Source organism: Pongo abelii, chromosome 3 (assembly GCF_028885655.2).
Source record: "Pongo abelii isolate AG06213 chromosome 3, NHGRI_mPonAbe1-v2.0_pri, whole genome shotgun sequence".
In the NCBI taxonomy this organism is placed as follows: Eukaryota; Metazoa; Chordata; class Mammalia; order Primates; family Hominidae; genus Pongo; species Pongo abelii.
In genome coordinates, this window is record NC_071988.2 from 109199016 (window position 1) to 109215505 (window position 16490).

The 16490-nt window shown below is 35.8% G+C and overlaps 1 protein-coding gene across 1 annotated transcript; it reads left to right on the forward strand.

The window, feature by feature from the left end:
* The first annotated feature begins 899 nt into the window (after positions 1-899).
* IBSP (integrin binding sialoprotein) lies at positions 900-13868 on the forward strand. The gene is made up of 7 exons (XM_002814958.4): positions 900-1072; positions 3776-3843; positions 3936-3986; positions 4082-4159; positions 7551-7613; positions 12034-12192; positions 12795-13868. Exons 2-7 carry the CDS (start codon positions 3790-3792, stop codon positions 13341-13343), a joined length of 954 nt encoding a protein of 317 aa, XP_002815004.3. The 5' UTR covers positions 900-1072; positions 3776-3789; the 3' UTR covers positions 13344-13868.
* The last annotated feature ends 2622 nt before the right edge of the window (positions 13869-16490 follow it).

Below are 16490 nucleotides of genomic sequence, written 5' to 3' on the forward strand. Positions count from 1 at the left end.
TGATTGGCACACAACTTAAAAATGATATTCATTAATTTTTGATTTCCAAGCAGACTTAGCAACTAGAGGAAGAACAAAATGACTAGACTAGGAGAATATGCAAACTATTAAGCTAGATTTCCCTTTGTAAATTAAAAAATTAGTACTTTAGTTTATCAATCCATTCCTTGTGGGGTTGTTTTCATGAATCATTTCAAAAACAATGGATCACTCCTGCCAGCTCTAGTCATTTTGTTATACTCATAGGAAAAAAATTAAATATGAAAATGAATAGAAAAGATGTATATAGAAGCCCAAGAAAAAAAAAATGAGCTGACCTCACATGCACGACAGGAAGGGCCACATAAATGGACAATATACAGAGATTTAATTTACAAAACAAAATATAAAGTCTGCCTCTCAGTGGTATGATTCTCAAAAGTTCTAACTTTTATACTCAGCATCATGTTTTAGCAACTATATCTTACAAAGTCTGACTGACTTAATCATATCAACTTTAATTTATGAGTCACTGAAGTTTATTTCAGGAGGAAATATAAAATAATTGATATTAAAATATTGATTGTTCATCTGCTCTTTTCCCTTATTATTTAGTTTTTCTTTCTTTTTTTAGCTAAACTAATGTAAAATTATATCTAACGACAGCAAGCTTTCCTTTCTTTCGACATAGTTAAAACTTGTATAATTGTGAAATTTTTAAAAGGTTAAATCCTTCGCTATTTATTTTAATTCAATCCAGTATATTATTATACATATTCAGAGCCCAAGCTATTCATCTTCATCTAAACCTTCAATTAAATTCCACAATGCAAACCTCTTGGCTCTAGAATCACGTTTCTTGTTTATTCAACTGAGGCTGTGTCTTGAAACAGTGTTGAAGTTTGGGGGTTTTCTGGTGAGAATCCACGTTCTGACATCACCTTGGTCGTGACAGTGATTGGCTGTTGGAAGGCAAAGAAGAGTTTATAGCCAGCAAGAGCAAGTGAATGAGTGAGTGAGAGGGCAGAGGAAATACTCAATCTGTGCCACTCACTGCCTTGAGCCTGCTTCCTCACTCCAGGACTGCCAGAGGGTAAGATTTAATAGAACAACTTCATTATCATAAAATTAGACACTCCATAGTTTACATCTCTGACTTGGCTTTGAATTTTTCATTTAAATGATGTTATTGCATTATACATGGTTTAATAATTATTTATCATTAAACTGGCACTTCAGATTTTAAATTCTTTCCAAAAGGCTGAACTTGTTAACCTAAGCATGTAAATAAGTTCTTAATACTATGCACATAAACTACATTATTCTTCTTACTTTCGTTCTCTGCACATCATAGCTTAACTGTTTGTTTTCTCATTCTGATGCATTCAAGATAACCTGATTGAAATACTATTTTGCATTTGCAAATCTGCCTAGATATATGCATATTTCTCTACAAATTATACCTAGTCTGTACTTCAAGTATATATGTTGTCTTTTGAACATATTAAACATTAGGTTTTGATGTGTCCTATAGCTCTAAAGTCAGAACAGAAAATATATTGTACTAACTAGAGAAATAAATACTGTTGGTAGTTTATCATACCCTTCCCAATAAAACTTGAAATTAAATCCTCAAACCTCTCCTTTAAGAACGTTTGAATTGTTGTCTGGGTTAGTAGTGGTCACTATAGAGGTCTTTGCTTTTTGTTGACTCACAAAGTAAATAAAATTAGATTTATATAGGCAGCCAATTCTGCCTACACGAACTACTTGGTTCTTTGTATTATTATTATTATTATTATTATTATTATTATTATTTATGCCATCTTTTCATCTGGTCATTTTTATGGTTATGAGAAATGTATGTAATCAAAACTATTTATATAATTCTATGTATCTAAGTTTTTAGCTCTTTAAAATATTATAAATATTCCGACCCTTTTCACAAAGTGGCAAAGCAATAATCTTTCTGTTTTGCTGATGGGCTAGGTCACGGCTGGCAAAGTTCAAAGCATTATTTAGACCACTCCAATAGCAATCAGTGCTGCCTAAAAAGATGGGCTCCTTCAGGAGCAAAGCCTGTTTATTCCCAAGTGGCCATCGAGAACTTTTACTAAGATAGGACTGTGAGAAACTGTCTGGGCACCAAACCCAAAGACTCATTCTGACACACAAAAAGAGTGTGACTTAGGACCCAAGACAGTATCTCCAGGACTTAGTGTCAGATACTCAATAAGGATGCAATAAATCTTGGCTGATGATGACACAATACACAATTTACCAGCAGGTTTCAATATATGACATTGGTTTGCACATTTTAAATATTATTTTCAAAATGTATTCATGGGAAATTGCCATCACCACTACATTTTGCTTCCAAAATATTGCCAAAGCTGTGACTGTGTATGAGAAGGTGCTAACAGTTAAATGTGTATGTAAATGTAAATGGCTGAGTGTTAGTAGGTTTTCAGCTAAGCTTGCCCAACTTCTATTATGATATAATTTTAAATACAATTTTATTAAATAGAATAAAATTAAGATAGGATAGCATTTCACTATCTCCTTTTACTCATGAGGAATTTATGTGGAACTGAGGCTCTTTTTATGGCTGCAAGCCCCAAGATTATTCAGGCCCTATTCCCACTTTGAGAGCTGCATCTTCAATTGTTCCATAGAATTGAAATTTTCATCCATGTCTGTCACCCTAACCCTGAAGTGCCCCAATCCATCCCAGTACAGTCTCACACACTAGCAGATGGAAAGCTTAAATGGAGCTGGAGAGCAAACTAATTTGAGGAAATCTGCCCCCGATATCCCAAGGCGAAACTCTGAAGAACTCTTCTCATGGAAGCATCCTTAGTGGAGTTGCTATTGGGTGCTACATGCTATCAGTGTGGTATTTCATATATTATGGATCCTCTCTGTCTCTCTCTCTCTGTCTCTCATCCACCCACCCATACACACACACACACACACACACACACACACGCACACCAATTATTCCAAGATATTCAGAGGAAAATTGCTCCTACTTTCCATTTTACAAATAATTTTTTAACCCAAAACCTATACAGAAGCTAGAAACTGCCTATAGGGTACGGGTGATTTTTGCTTCTTTGTTTTATTTTTGAGACAGGATCTCACTCTGTTCCCCAGGGTGGAGTACAGTGGTATGAACACGGCTCACTGCAATCTTGGCCTCTCAGGCTCAGCCTCTCGAGTAGCTAGGCCTACTGGTGTGCACCACCATGCCAAGCTAATTTCTGCACTTTTTGTAGAGAACAAGTTTCACCATGTTGCCTAGGTGCGTCTCAAACTCTTGGACTCAAGCGATCTGCCCACCTTGGCCTCCCAAAGTACTGGTTTTAGAGGCATGAGCCACCACACCTGGTTGAGTTTTTAATTGTAAACAAACAAACAGGGCACACAACTACACTAACAATTCCATTCACTTAGCTGACACTCCCATGTCAATATTAAGAGGGCCGTTACACCAATGTGAAGTACCCTAAGTATTCAAAAATCTCTTGCAGTAATGAAAGGGTCTTCCATTGACAAATCACAGAAAATAGGTTAAAACCAAGTATGGAACTCAAGATTATTTAAATGGATGGGTTAAGTCAGTCTTATATTACTTAAATGGAAGGAATAATTTGAAAATAAAAGGAATAATTTAGTTTTAATTGGTCAAAGTGATAATTACGCAGAAATTAAATACTTCATCTTTGAATATGAGTAAAAAAGTTATGCTCCTAGTTTTAATATTTTATTAACCTTACCACTTCATTAATTCCAGAAGCAATCACCAAAATGAAGACTGCTTTAATTTTGCTCAGCATTTTGGGAATGGCCTGTGCTTTCTCAGTAAGTTCTTTATCAAAACCCGCAGTTATTTTCAGTTTTGTCTTTTTATGTAAAAGAAAAATTATGTAATAATTAAATGTTCTTTAAAACAGATGAAAAATTTGCATCGAAGAGTCAAAATAGAGGATTCTGAAGAAAATGGGGTAATTAATTTTAGCATATATCCTTGGCCTGATTATATTTGCTGTATATTTATTGCATATTAAACATGAATATATCATTTATTTTGTTTTTGCAGGTCTTTAAGTACAGGCCACGATATTATCTTTATAAGCATGCCTACTTTTATCCTCATTTAAAACGATTTCCAGTTCAGGTAAATATAGAAATTCATTTTTCTTCAGTTTAATTTCTATTATAATTTAAAGGAGTTCAAATTTTAACTATAAAACACCTAAATTCAACTCTCACTGAAATTCAGTCAAAAAGACTGCTTACTATAAGAAGTTTGTTTTTAGGGAAATAAGGTTTATTTCTAAGTTCTCTTTTAAAGCAGACACACACACAGAGTAAAATCATTTGGATCATTTGGGTACAGTCTAGAATGATATAATAAAAACAAACACTGTAGCACATTGAGCTCTGGTGTTTTTGCTAACTCACAGACAAAAGTGGACAGTTTTATCAGTTGTTGACCAATTCCATCGTGATAAGGTCACTGGCTGTCCTATTACAGCTGATTCAATACTGTCAGATAGCTGTTTACATGTGGCACTGCAGAGTCCTTTAATTGGTAGGGGAAAATTTGACTTCATAAACATCAGAGGCTATTGTTTTTAAAAAACCTTGATAATCATTGGTAATTTCTGAAGATTTTCTGCACCTTAACCTGTATGGGTCACTAGAGTAATATGTCATACACTGGAGCATAATTATAATGGTAAAACTGCAGAGGAAAAAGAGAAATTCATGACATGCACCAAAAAAGCTTGTGAGAAAAACAAACCATCCCTTAAATTTGTAAACAAAAAGGAAAATAACTAAAACTAAAAATAAGGTTTCCAATTTTGCTGGGTTACCTGTGAAGAGTGCCTTTGAAAACCAGAGGGTGTGGTGTTGATTTTAAATATGCAACAAACCAGGATTGCACTATTTCTAGTACTATACAGTTTGGGTTCAGGACACCAATTATGCACCACTTGACCCAGGACTTTTGAGACACTAAAAGCAGTCAGGATGCTGAAAACGATGCCTCAGCACAGTGGCTTGGCATTGCATCTTACCATATGTTGGGCTAATCCATCTCTAACCCCTACAATGATAGGAAATGATCATTTTAAAGTATTTCTAGCACCAGCATAATTATGGGGAATTTGTGTGGCCACAAAAATATGAGCATGAATGAAACAAGAGTTGTGGGTTTTCAGAATTGTATTCCCTTCTTTGGTTCACCTCAGACCCATAAATAAACAGTGCTCATTTGAAAGTTTGCTTTGTTCTCTTTTTTAAACTAAATGGAAATGATAATAAATTCAAGTCTCTGACTAGCTCCTAAACTTTTCTGAAATATTAGGTACATAGAGATATTCATTCCCATCTGGATGTTTTTATAGATATGTATGTATGGGCCCATTAAAATGTCCATAGTGAAGCAATATTAGGAGGTGTTACGTTTCTCAGTATTGATAGACCTGAGGTTTGTAGATCAAGGAGATCTTTAATATACAAGTTTTTTCACAAATTATATGCAGATAGGCCCATCTCAACTAATGTAGGATTTGTAAGATAATTGTTTTTAAATGAAATTATATACAATATATCTCCCAATCCAACTGTCTGACCTAGTATTCATGACCCATTCTTCTACTTTACAAAATTTGATTTTCTTTAAGTGCATTGTTAGGTGTTTAGCGCCCAAGTTGTCACCGCAAAATACATTAAGCTGTATTGGCTTTGAAATTCATGTCTTCATCAAACAAATCTGCATTTATGTACAATCATTTCTAAATTACCAAGTTACAATGACATATGTTATTTGGATTGCAAAGTGATCAGCAAGCTATTATGGCTTATATATCTGCTAGACTATAGAAATGAAAGTTTAAGTAAACTTAACATCCTAGGCTTCTTAATTGAGAAAATTGTCTTTTTGTGATTCAAATGATATTTTATTAGTGTGTGAACTCATAGAAAGTAAGAATTTAATCTTATATTTCTTTTATCGGACTCATCTCAGCTATGATACAAGAGTTGTGGGTTTTCAGAATTGTCTTCAATTTCAGAACTCTTTCATCTATCTGTGTAGACAAATGAAAGACTTCTTGGAGAATCAATTGGACTTAATAACAAATTGGTAATAATGCACAAATGAAAGATAGGAAAATGCCAAAGCTTCAAGGCATTTCATACAGCTTTTAAAGTGTTCTCACTGCAGACACTAATCAAAGAGTGATGTGGTTGAGCTAGGGAGAAAGCCAGAGGTGAAGGTGCATGTAAAGTGATTGAAATACCCCAATGAGAGAAACAGTTCTGATTGCATAAATATACTGTCCTCTATAATTAAGTTAACTAACAACTAGAAATCGTTCAAATATAATACTCTATTCACCCTCTGGGCTAGGGAAGGCACAACCGTTAAGGTCATGGCTGTAGAAGAACAGGTTTAATTATTCTCTTTTCCACCTGAGGTTATTCCTGGCTCGAGGTGACAAGCATTCCCTTTCCTTGGGTGGATGATGTGGCCGTCTGAAGAATGAGCCAGCAGGGACAGTCCCACAGGACCTTGACATGAATGTTGTCTCACATCTGATTTCTAACCCAGAAGTTAGAGATCCTTCTGCAGCTGTATTTTCTAAATGCAAGACATTAACTGGGTCATCAGAATCAAAGCTAAATATTACAGGGAAGGAAATGACAGAATCTTAGATTGGAATTTACATTTCCTTTCAAAAAGTAGCAAAACTCTTTAGCTTATATTTTTATATACAAAATCTTAATTTATTCTCATTCAACACTGAACTTGTTAGAGGGATATTACTCTACACAACCTCCCAAATAATTAAATGAATAAATTTTTCTGTCATAAGACTTTTACTTCACATGTATAAATTAACCTCATTTTAGGAACTGGCTTTAATCAAATTTAAAGATACTAAAAATTATATGCAAATTAAATGCCATTAAATGAAGTGCTAATTTAAATTCAACAGGAGAGCTCACTATGTAAGAGGATGATCTATAACAACTTTTATAGTAAGCTGAATGATTTCTTTTATGTTTTCTAAATAAAATTTTAAAATGTGAACTATATCTTAGCCCAAGGTCTGCCTTGAACCTGCTGGAGAAGTCACAACTTTTTTAGTCTGCTAATTCATTCTCCATAAAATTTAAAAATTGGACCAGATAACTCACTTGTTCTCTCAAAGTTAAACAGTTCTGTGATTCATTGCCCTAGTTTTTACATGCAAAATGTTTCAACATATTGTCAATGCTTTGGAAGTTGACAAATGGGACATCCAATTCATATCTTGATCATAGTAAAATGCCTATTTTTCTCTAACTTCATTTTGCATGTCTAATCTCCTATCTTTCTCACATCAGTATGCAATCTGTTCTTAGTAAACAAGTCAGTCAAGATGGTAATACTAATTAGATTGAGTAAATATTTGTGTGTATTTTATTGTGATTCAATTAGCAGGAAATTTAAATTGCTGTTGAATATATTTGTACACAGATAAGAGTATATATACATGTATATATATTTTTAGGGCAGTAGTGACTCATCTGAAGAAAATGGAGATGATAGTTCAGAAGAGGAGGAGGAAGAAGAGGTAAGGAATTTTGCAATCTTTTCATAATAAAGCAGACAGCACAAAAAACAAATAGGAAACTAGTCTATTGCAGTCTGGACTCAGCAAATAGCCATTGTCACTTTACTAACTGCCCATAATATCCTATTTTGGATAAGTAGAATTTTATTTAAATTAGGATCCACTAACATGACCTGTTTAAAACACTGTTGCAGTTTGGGGTTGAAGTTACTTACAAATGGTGCTCAAAACCAAAAATGTCTCCCTTTTAAGTAGAAGTAGTATAAAATCTGATAAAAAGCAACAGAAGTAGTATAAAATCTGATAAAAAGCAACAGATAGCATTACTTCTATTTAGGTGGATAGAACATGATGTTAGAAGACAAGTGAATAGTAATCCTAAACTCAGTGCAAGACTTGTTTTAAGGACTGAACTTTAAAATTTAATTTACCAAGAGGGTAACATGTAAAAACCAGCATATCTCCTCTACAATATTATTGTAATTCATCAGCCTTTCATAACCCACAAAATAGGGTTATTCTTTTTAAAAAAATTTCAGGCTTGGTGTGGTGGCTCATGCCTGTAATCCCAACACTCTGAGAGGCCAAGGCGGGCAGATCACTTGAGGTCAGGAGTTTGAGACCAGCCTGGCCAACATGGTGAAACCCTGTCTCTACTAAACATACAAAAATTAGCCAGGTATGGTGGCATGCACCTGTAATTCCTGTCACTCGGGAAGCTGAGACACGAGAATCATTTGAACCCGGAAGGTGGAGGTTGCAGTGAGCCGAGATCCTGTCACTGCACTCCAGTCTGTGCAACAGAGCAAGACTCTGTCACAGAAAAAAAAACTAAAACGACAACAAAAAAACTTACGTCTCTTTGGGTAGTAATAAAATTCATAGGTATATAAATATCTTCCCATATAGTTTTACAGATTAGTGTAGTCCCGGGCTAAGAATCATCTACATGTCTTGGAAATTGTGCTACCATGTTTATAACTGACACTCTTGCCTAAGGAAACATACCAATTAGGATGCATCTTTCCCGCACAGTCAATTATAGTTACCACTGGTTTAGGAACCTTTTAAATTAAGGTTTTCTCAGGTGCTATTTATGAATGGACAATGATATTCAAAAATGGATCATGTATTAACAGCTATCTTGAAAACAAAATGGTGTGGGAAGTTGAAAGGTGACGAATCATTAGTTTGGTATATTTTTAACTATAAAAGTAACATTTCCCGTATCATAATTTATACTAACATCTTGAAGGAAGGCCTTACAAGAATGTTAAGCCAGTACCAGGAAAAATGCCACCCACTAAATCCCACAACATTTCTGCTGGAGTTCCACATAGCAATCTTACACAAGAACTAGGCTAGGGTTATCCATTTAGTTATAGCTATTTGCTGTACAGTGATTGTAAAATTGCCTTGTCAACTACATTTCCCAACTAGATTGCATAACTTTTGGGAGTGGCTCTTCATTTATTGTTGTGGTGGTTGAGGACTGAGGAAGACTAGGACTTCTTTGGGGACTCTGATGAAATCAAGTACACACAAAATTTTGCCAAGGATCTCTGAACTTTTAAGGTCTTCCCAGAACGTATCTGCAGACACATCATGACCATAGGTTAAAATCCCTGCTTTGGGGAGGAGCCATGCTACTCAGTTTTATATCTCTTCATGCTGCCTAGCATAATTTCTTATACATATATGGTGCCCAGTACATATCTGGTGGTTTGGTTTTGAAACTTCAGAGGAATAAATGCAACAAACTTCATTCATTAAAAGTAGTAATGGAAAAGCAGGTAAATAAAACCAGAAGTCTTTCATCCTGAAGAGATTCTGAAACATCTTTTTTCCTCATTCTCTAAAATGTTATTAGCAATTTAGGTTAAATATAGAGTCTCCAGGGATTGTATTTGTATGAGGAGAATACTTAGGCATATTTTCCATTTGGTGATCACACATTTCCTTTTCCCACTCCTAAACTATTTAGCCTCATAAAATAAACTTTTTTTATTTTGAGACGGAGTCTCGCTCTGTTGCCCAGGCTGGAGTTCAGTGGCTTGATCTCGGCTCACTACAAGCTGCACCTCCCAGTTTCACGCCATTCTCCTGCCTCAGCTTCCCGAGTAGCTGGGACTACAGGCGCCCGCCACTACGCCTGGCTAATGTTTTGTATTTTTAGTAGAGATGGGGTTTCACCGTGTTAGCCAGGATGGTCTTGATCTCCTGACCTCGTGATCTGCCCACCTCGGCGTCCCAAAGTGCTGGGATTACAGGAGTGAGCCACCATGCCAGGCCATAAAAGAAACTTTTACTGAAATATACATAATAAAATTATCTTAATTATACATCTCATTGAAATTTCAGAAATTGAACACATAAGTGAAACTAGCACTCATATCAAAAAGCAGTGCATGCCTTGTGTTCCATTCCACCCATTAACAAACCCCTACCAAAGGCAAGCAGTATTTTGACTCTTAATAGATTGACTTTGGCCTGTGTTTGTATATTATAAATGTAGGATCATACATCATTTACTCTTTGTGTGTCACTTCTTCACTCTCAAATTTAGAGATTCATCCATGTTGTTCTGTAGTTGTGGATCATTTATTCTCATTGTCAGTATTTCATTATGTGAATGTACCAAAATGTGTTATTCTTCTGTTGATGGGCACTTAAGTAGTTTCCAAGTTTGGGTGATTACTAAGTGCTGCTATGAACTTTCTAGAACTTATTCTGGTGAACACATACATATTCATTTCTCGAGGCCATTTCACCTAAAAGTGAAATTTCGGAGTCAAAATCTACTGAGGCATATATTCAACCTTAGTAGATGGCAACCAGCTTTCCAAAACAGACATACTCAGGTAAACTCTCACCATCAGTGTATGAGGGTTCTGGTTGCTCCACATTCTCACCAACACTTGCTTCTTTCAGTCTTGTTAGCCAATCTAGTGAGTTGAAAATATCTTTGTAAGCCCAAATTAGTGCTATTTTTCTATCCAATAAAATTTGTGAAGCCTCATACCCATCAACAGTGACCTATTTTCCTATTTAACTCATGTGCAGTGGAACACCCTTAAATAAAGTATCTGGGAAAAGAAAAGGTGTAAGATAAAATATAAAAGTTGGGATATTGGGCCTTTAGTTGTGACCCTACCACCAATAAACTGCTATCTATTTGACCTCATATGAGTCATATAACCCAATCAGATTTTTCAACTGCAAATAGTATATTCTTCTACTCTGGGGATCTTTCTAAGGATAGTAGCATAAATTTCTCCTTCTACCTCTGAAACACCTGTTGGAATAAAGCATAAACATAAAACAATAAACAAACAGCATGGTGTTTTGGGGATATTTGACACAATTAGCTTGGAGACTGTTTGGGGTATACTCTGGTAGTACTGCAACCCACTGAAATAGTGAAATTTACGAATTTGATGAAACAAACGTGGTGCTTTAGTCACTTTGTTTTAATAATAGACAGGCTAAATATTTGTTTGTTTGTTTTAAACTTTAAAAGTTATCACAATCTCTTAAAATGTATTGAAATGAATTCAATTTTCCAGTATTTGTTTAAAGTAAATAAATTGTATATATAGGAAACCTTGAGTTTTAATATTAGCTACAAATTACACTGAGATCAACTCAATTAAAAAACAATTGCCTCACAACATGATATAAAGGCTAAAAGATGAAATATTAAAGATTATAATAGACATTCATTTGAAGAGTATTAATTTTTTAAAACACCTTCATGCAGACTGGGCGCAGTGGCTCATGCCTGTCATCCCAGCACTTTGGGAGGTTGAGGCGGGCAGATCACGAGGTCAAGAGATCGAGATCATCCTGACCAACACGGTGAAACCTCGTTTCTACTAAAAATACAAAAATTAGCTGGGTGTGGTGGCATGTGCCTGTAGTCTCAGCTGCGCAGGAGGCTGAGACAGGAGAATCGCTTGAACCCAGGAGGCAGATGTTGCAGTGAGCCAAGATCACACCACTGCACTCCAGCCTAGCAACAGAGCATGACTCTGTGTAAAAACAAAACAAAACAAAAACTAAAAACCTTCATGCAATAATATATCACTAAGAATTTCTTAGAGTGTTTAGTTTCTTCTTTGTGCAGAAAAAATGATGTGTCAAATGCCTGAAACACAAGTATTTTTTAGTTGATAAAATACAAAGCAGAAATATCTAAAACATATAGTGTGGAGTAAGGAGGATTAAATAACTTGGAGTTGAGATCTTAGAAGTGAGAAGTGCAAATGGCATAAGGGAAGGCAGGCTTTGAGTGATCAGCCAGCTGAGGGATGCAAAATTTTTCCAAATAACAAACCTTCAACAAATGATTCACAGCTCCAGTAAATCTTGAACTATCTTCCAGGTAAAATAATTTTTCTTACCATGAATTTTTTAACAGGAGACTTCAAATGAAGGAGAAAACAATGAAGAATCGAATGAAGATGAAGACTCTGAGGCTGAGAATACCACACTTTCTGCTACAACACTGGGCTATGGAGAGGACGCCACGCTTGCCACAGGGTATCCAGGGTTAGCTGCAATCCAGCTTCCCAAGAAGGTAACAATGGAATTATTCCTCCAAAATGAAATTATTACCATTAATAATAATGTAATGTTCAATCTTTTTTAAACTTTTTTACTGGAGTCTAAGGGTATCCTAACACTACACACATAGTATTTTATACTATCTTCATTAACTTATTGAAAAAGTGAGAGCAGATATAATTTTCCTATTTACAAACAAGAAAATATCTTCTCCCAGGCAAGTTCTCCTACCATGTTATTACACTGACTTTTACATTATAACAGAAGACTAAGAACACACATCTAGGCATGGATAAAAGGTCCTGAGAGATACCATGACATTCCAAGGAAGAGAATTCCAAGACAGAGAAAGTGAGTAGCAAAACGATAGGAAGACTCTCCCCCAGGAAAGGCATTATCTTTAAATAATGGTACACTTTCCCCATCAAAACCCATGACAAAGGGGTTTATCCTGAAGTTTTAAAGCCCCCAATCATTTTGTAAATTAAATTGGTCTTAATTCAAATAAGACGCCTAGAATAAGGCTATCAGTATTGTGTTGCATGAAGTGATGGCCTTAAATTTTACATTTTTCACAGCTAGATTTGGGTTCTTCTTTCAAACGTTTCCTTACAGGCTGGGGATATAACAAGCAAAGCTACAAAAGAGGAGGAAAGTGATGAAGAAGAAGAGGAGGAAGAGGAAGAAAATGAAAACGAAGAAAGCGAAGCAGAAGTGGATGAAAACGAACAAGGCATAAACGGCACCAGTACCAACAGCACAGAGGCAGAAAACGGCAACGGTAGCAGCGGAGGAGACAATGGAGAAGAAGGGGAAGAAGAAAGTGTCACTGGAGCCAATGCAGAAGGCACCACAGCGACCGGAGGGCAGGGCAAGGGCAGCTCTAAGACAACAACCTCTCCAAACGGTGGGTTTGAACCTACAACCCCACCACAAGTCTATAGAACCACTTCCCCACCTTTTGGGAAAACCACCACTGTTGAATATGAGGGGGAGTACGAATACACGGGCGCCAATGAATACGACAATGGATATGAAATCTATGAAAGTGAGAACGGGGAACCTCGTGGGGACAATTACCGAGCCTACGAAGATGAGTACAGCTACTTTAAAGGACAAGGCTACGACGGCTATGATGGTCAGAATTACTACCACCACCAGTGAAGCTCCAGCCTGGGATGAATTCATCCGTTCTGGCTTTGCATCCGGCTACCATTTTCGAAGTTCAACTCAGGAAGGTGCAATATAACAAATGTGCATATTATAATGAGGAATGGTACTACTGTTCCAAATTTTCTGTAATTGCTTCTGCAAAGTAATAGGCTTCTTGTCCCTTTTTTTTCTGGCATGTTATGGAATGATCATTGTAAATCAGGGCCATTTATCAAGCAGTACACCAACTCATAAGATCAAATTTCATTGAATGGTTTGAGGTTGTAGCTCTATAAATAGTAGTTTTTAACATGCCTGTACTATTGCTAACTGCGAAAACATACTCTTTGTACAAGAAGTGCTTCTAAGAATTTCATTGACATTAATGACACTGTATACAATAAATGTGTAGTTTCTTAATCGCACTACCTATGCAACACTGTATATTAGGTTTATCATCTTCATGTATTTTTATGTGACCTGTACGTATATTCTAATCTATGAGTTTTATCACAAATAAAAATGCAATCCTTCAAATGTGTTATAATTAAGAAGAGAAGCGAGAGATTCATAATGGAAAAAGGTGAAACAAATGGAAGACAATTTCACTAAAGGAGAAAAGCTTATTTCCACTATGGTGTAAAACTAAGAGGCACTGTAAACATTTTCTTTTGGCTAAATCAACATAACTAAGACTTTGCCATGCTTATGGGCAGGGTTAGCCATACACATCAGGGGAATGAATGGATCTTATTAGAGTTGCCAGATATAACAAATATATAGGATGCCTATTAAATTTGAATTTCAGATAAACAATGAATAATTTTTAGTATAAGTATACCCCATGCAATATTTGGCCTTTGTGAAATATTTTGGACATAATTATGCTAAATAAATGATTCACTACCTATCTAATACTCAACTTTATTATGTATTTATTTTTTGAGACAGAGTCTCACTCTATCACACAGGCTGGAGTGCAGTGGCGCCATCTCGGCTCATTACAACCTCTGCCTCCTGGGTTCAAGCCATTCTCCTACCTAAGCCTCCTGAGTACCTAGGATTACAGGCAAACACCACCACACCTGGCTAAATTTTTGTATTTTGAGTAGAGACAGGGTTTCACGATGCTGGCCAGGCAGCTGGTCTTGAACTCCTGACCTCAAGTGATCCATCCACCTTGGCCTCTCAAAGTGCTGGGATTACAGGTGTGAGCCACCATGCCCGGCCCTGATACTCAACTTTAACTGAGTGCTTTGTTTATCTGGCAATCCTACTTCTACTTGGCTTAATTTTAGCTGGACAAGAAGTGGAATGAGGTAGAAAAAAACTGTTACACAACACATACACACAAAGGAGGGCTGATATACAAAGACTTAACAGCAAGTCACACCTTGATATAAACCTGAAAACAATTTAAAATGGGAGTAAAGAAGGAAAGTAGATAGAAAGAACAAAAAGAAAAAAAATGCATTCATCTTTTAATTTATTAATTGATAGGATGTACTGAACATCTACAGAGCCAGACAATGTTCACACATTGAGCATATGAAAATGAAGAATACTGTCTTTGGGGTAATTTTAGTCTGTTAGCTACCAGTTATGAGACTTTCCATGCATCATAACATTCATTTTTTCTAACTTTTTTCTTATTATATCTTTATTCCAAAATTTGTTTCTCAAATATTCAAACCACGAATTTAAAAAATTTGGTTTTAAATAAATATATATTTTTTCCCATAAGTTATTAGGGTACAGGTGGTATTTGGTTACATGAGTAAGTTCTTTAGTGGTGATTTGTGAGATTTTGGTGTACCCATCACCCAAGCAGTATACACTGCACCATGTTTGTAGTCTTTCCCTCGCCCCCTCTCACTCTCTCCCCCAAGTCCCCAAGTCCATTGTATCATTCTTATGCCTTTGCATCCTCATGGCTTAGCTCCCACATATCAGTGAGAACATATGATATTTGGTTTTCCAATCCTGAGTTATTCCACTTAGAATAATAGTCTCCAATCTCATCCAGGTCACTGCAAATGCTGTTAATTCATTCCTTTTTATGGCTGCGTAGTATTCCATCATATATATATAGCATGGTTTCTTTATCCACTCATTGATTGATGGACATTTGGGTTGGTTCCACGATTTTGCAATTGTGAATTGTGCTGCTATAAATATACATGTGTTCAAATATGCAATGAATATACGTGTGTTCAAATAATGACTTCTTTTCCTCTGGGTAGATATCCAGTGGTGGGATTGCTGGATCAAACGGTAGCTCTACTTTTAGTTCTTCAAGGAATCTCTACACCCTTTTCCATAGTGGCTGTAGTAGTTTACATTCCCACCAGCAGTGTAGAAGCATTCCATGTTCACCACATACATGCCAACATCTACTGTTTTTTTGATTTTTTGACTTGGGCATTCTTGCAGGAGTAAGGTAGTATGGCATTGTGGTTGTGATTTGCATTTCCCTGATCATTAATGATGTTAAGCATTTTTTCATGTTTTTTAGCCATTTGTACATCTTCTTTTGAGAATTGTCTATTCATATCCTTAGCTCACTTTTTGATGGGATTATTTTTTTCTTACTGATTTGTTTCAATTCATTGTAGATTCTGGATATTAGTCCTTTGTCAGATGTATAGATTGTGAAGATTTTCTCCTACTTCATGGCTTATCTGTTTATTCTGCTGACTGTTCTTTTTGTCGTGCAAAAGCTCTTTAGTTTAATTAGGTCCCAGCTATTTATCTTTGTTTTTATTGCATTTGCTTTTGGGTTCTTGATCATGAAATCCTTGCTTAAGCAAATATCTAAAAGTTTTTCCAATGTTATCTTCTAGAATTTTTATAGTTTCAGGTCTTAGGTTTAAGTCCTTAATCCATCTTGAGTTGATTTTTGTATAAGGTGAGAGATGAGGATCTAGTGTCATTCTCCTACATGTGGCTTGCCAATTATCCCAGGACCATTTGTTGAAAAGGGTGTCCTTTCCCCACTTTATGTTTTTTTTTTCTTTGTCAAAGATCAATTGGCTGTAAGTATTTGGTTTATTTCTGGGTTCTCTATTCTGTTCTATTGGTCTATGTGCCTATTTTTATACCAGTACCATGCTGTTTTGATGATTATGGCCTTATAGCATAGTTTGAAATCAAGTAGTG

Excerpts from the sequence above, each read along its gene's own strand:
- IBSP (XM_002814958.4), top strand. The coding sequence starts at position 3,790 with ATGAAGACTGCTTTAATTTTGCTCAGCATTTTGGGAATGGCCTGTGCT. Across the intron at positions 3,844-3,935 it reads GAATGGCCTGTGCTTTCTCA|ATGAAAAATTTGCATCGAAG; the intron begins GTAAGTTCTTTA and ends TCTTTAAAACAG. Across the intron at positions 12,193-12,794 it reads CAATCCAGCTTCCCAAGAAG|GCTGGGGATATAACAAGCAA; the intron begins GTAACAATGGAA and ends GTTTCCTTACAG.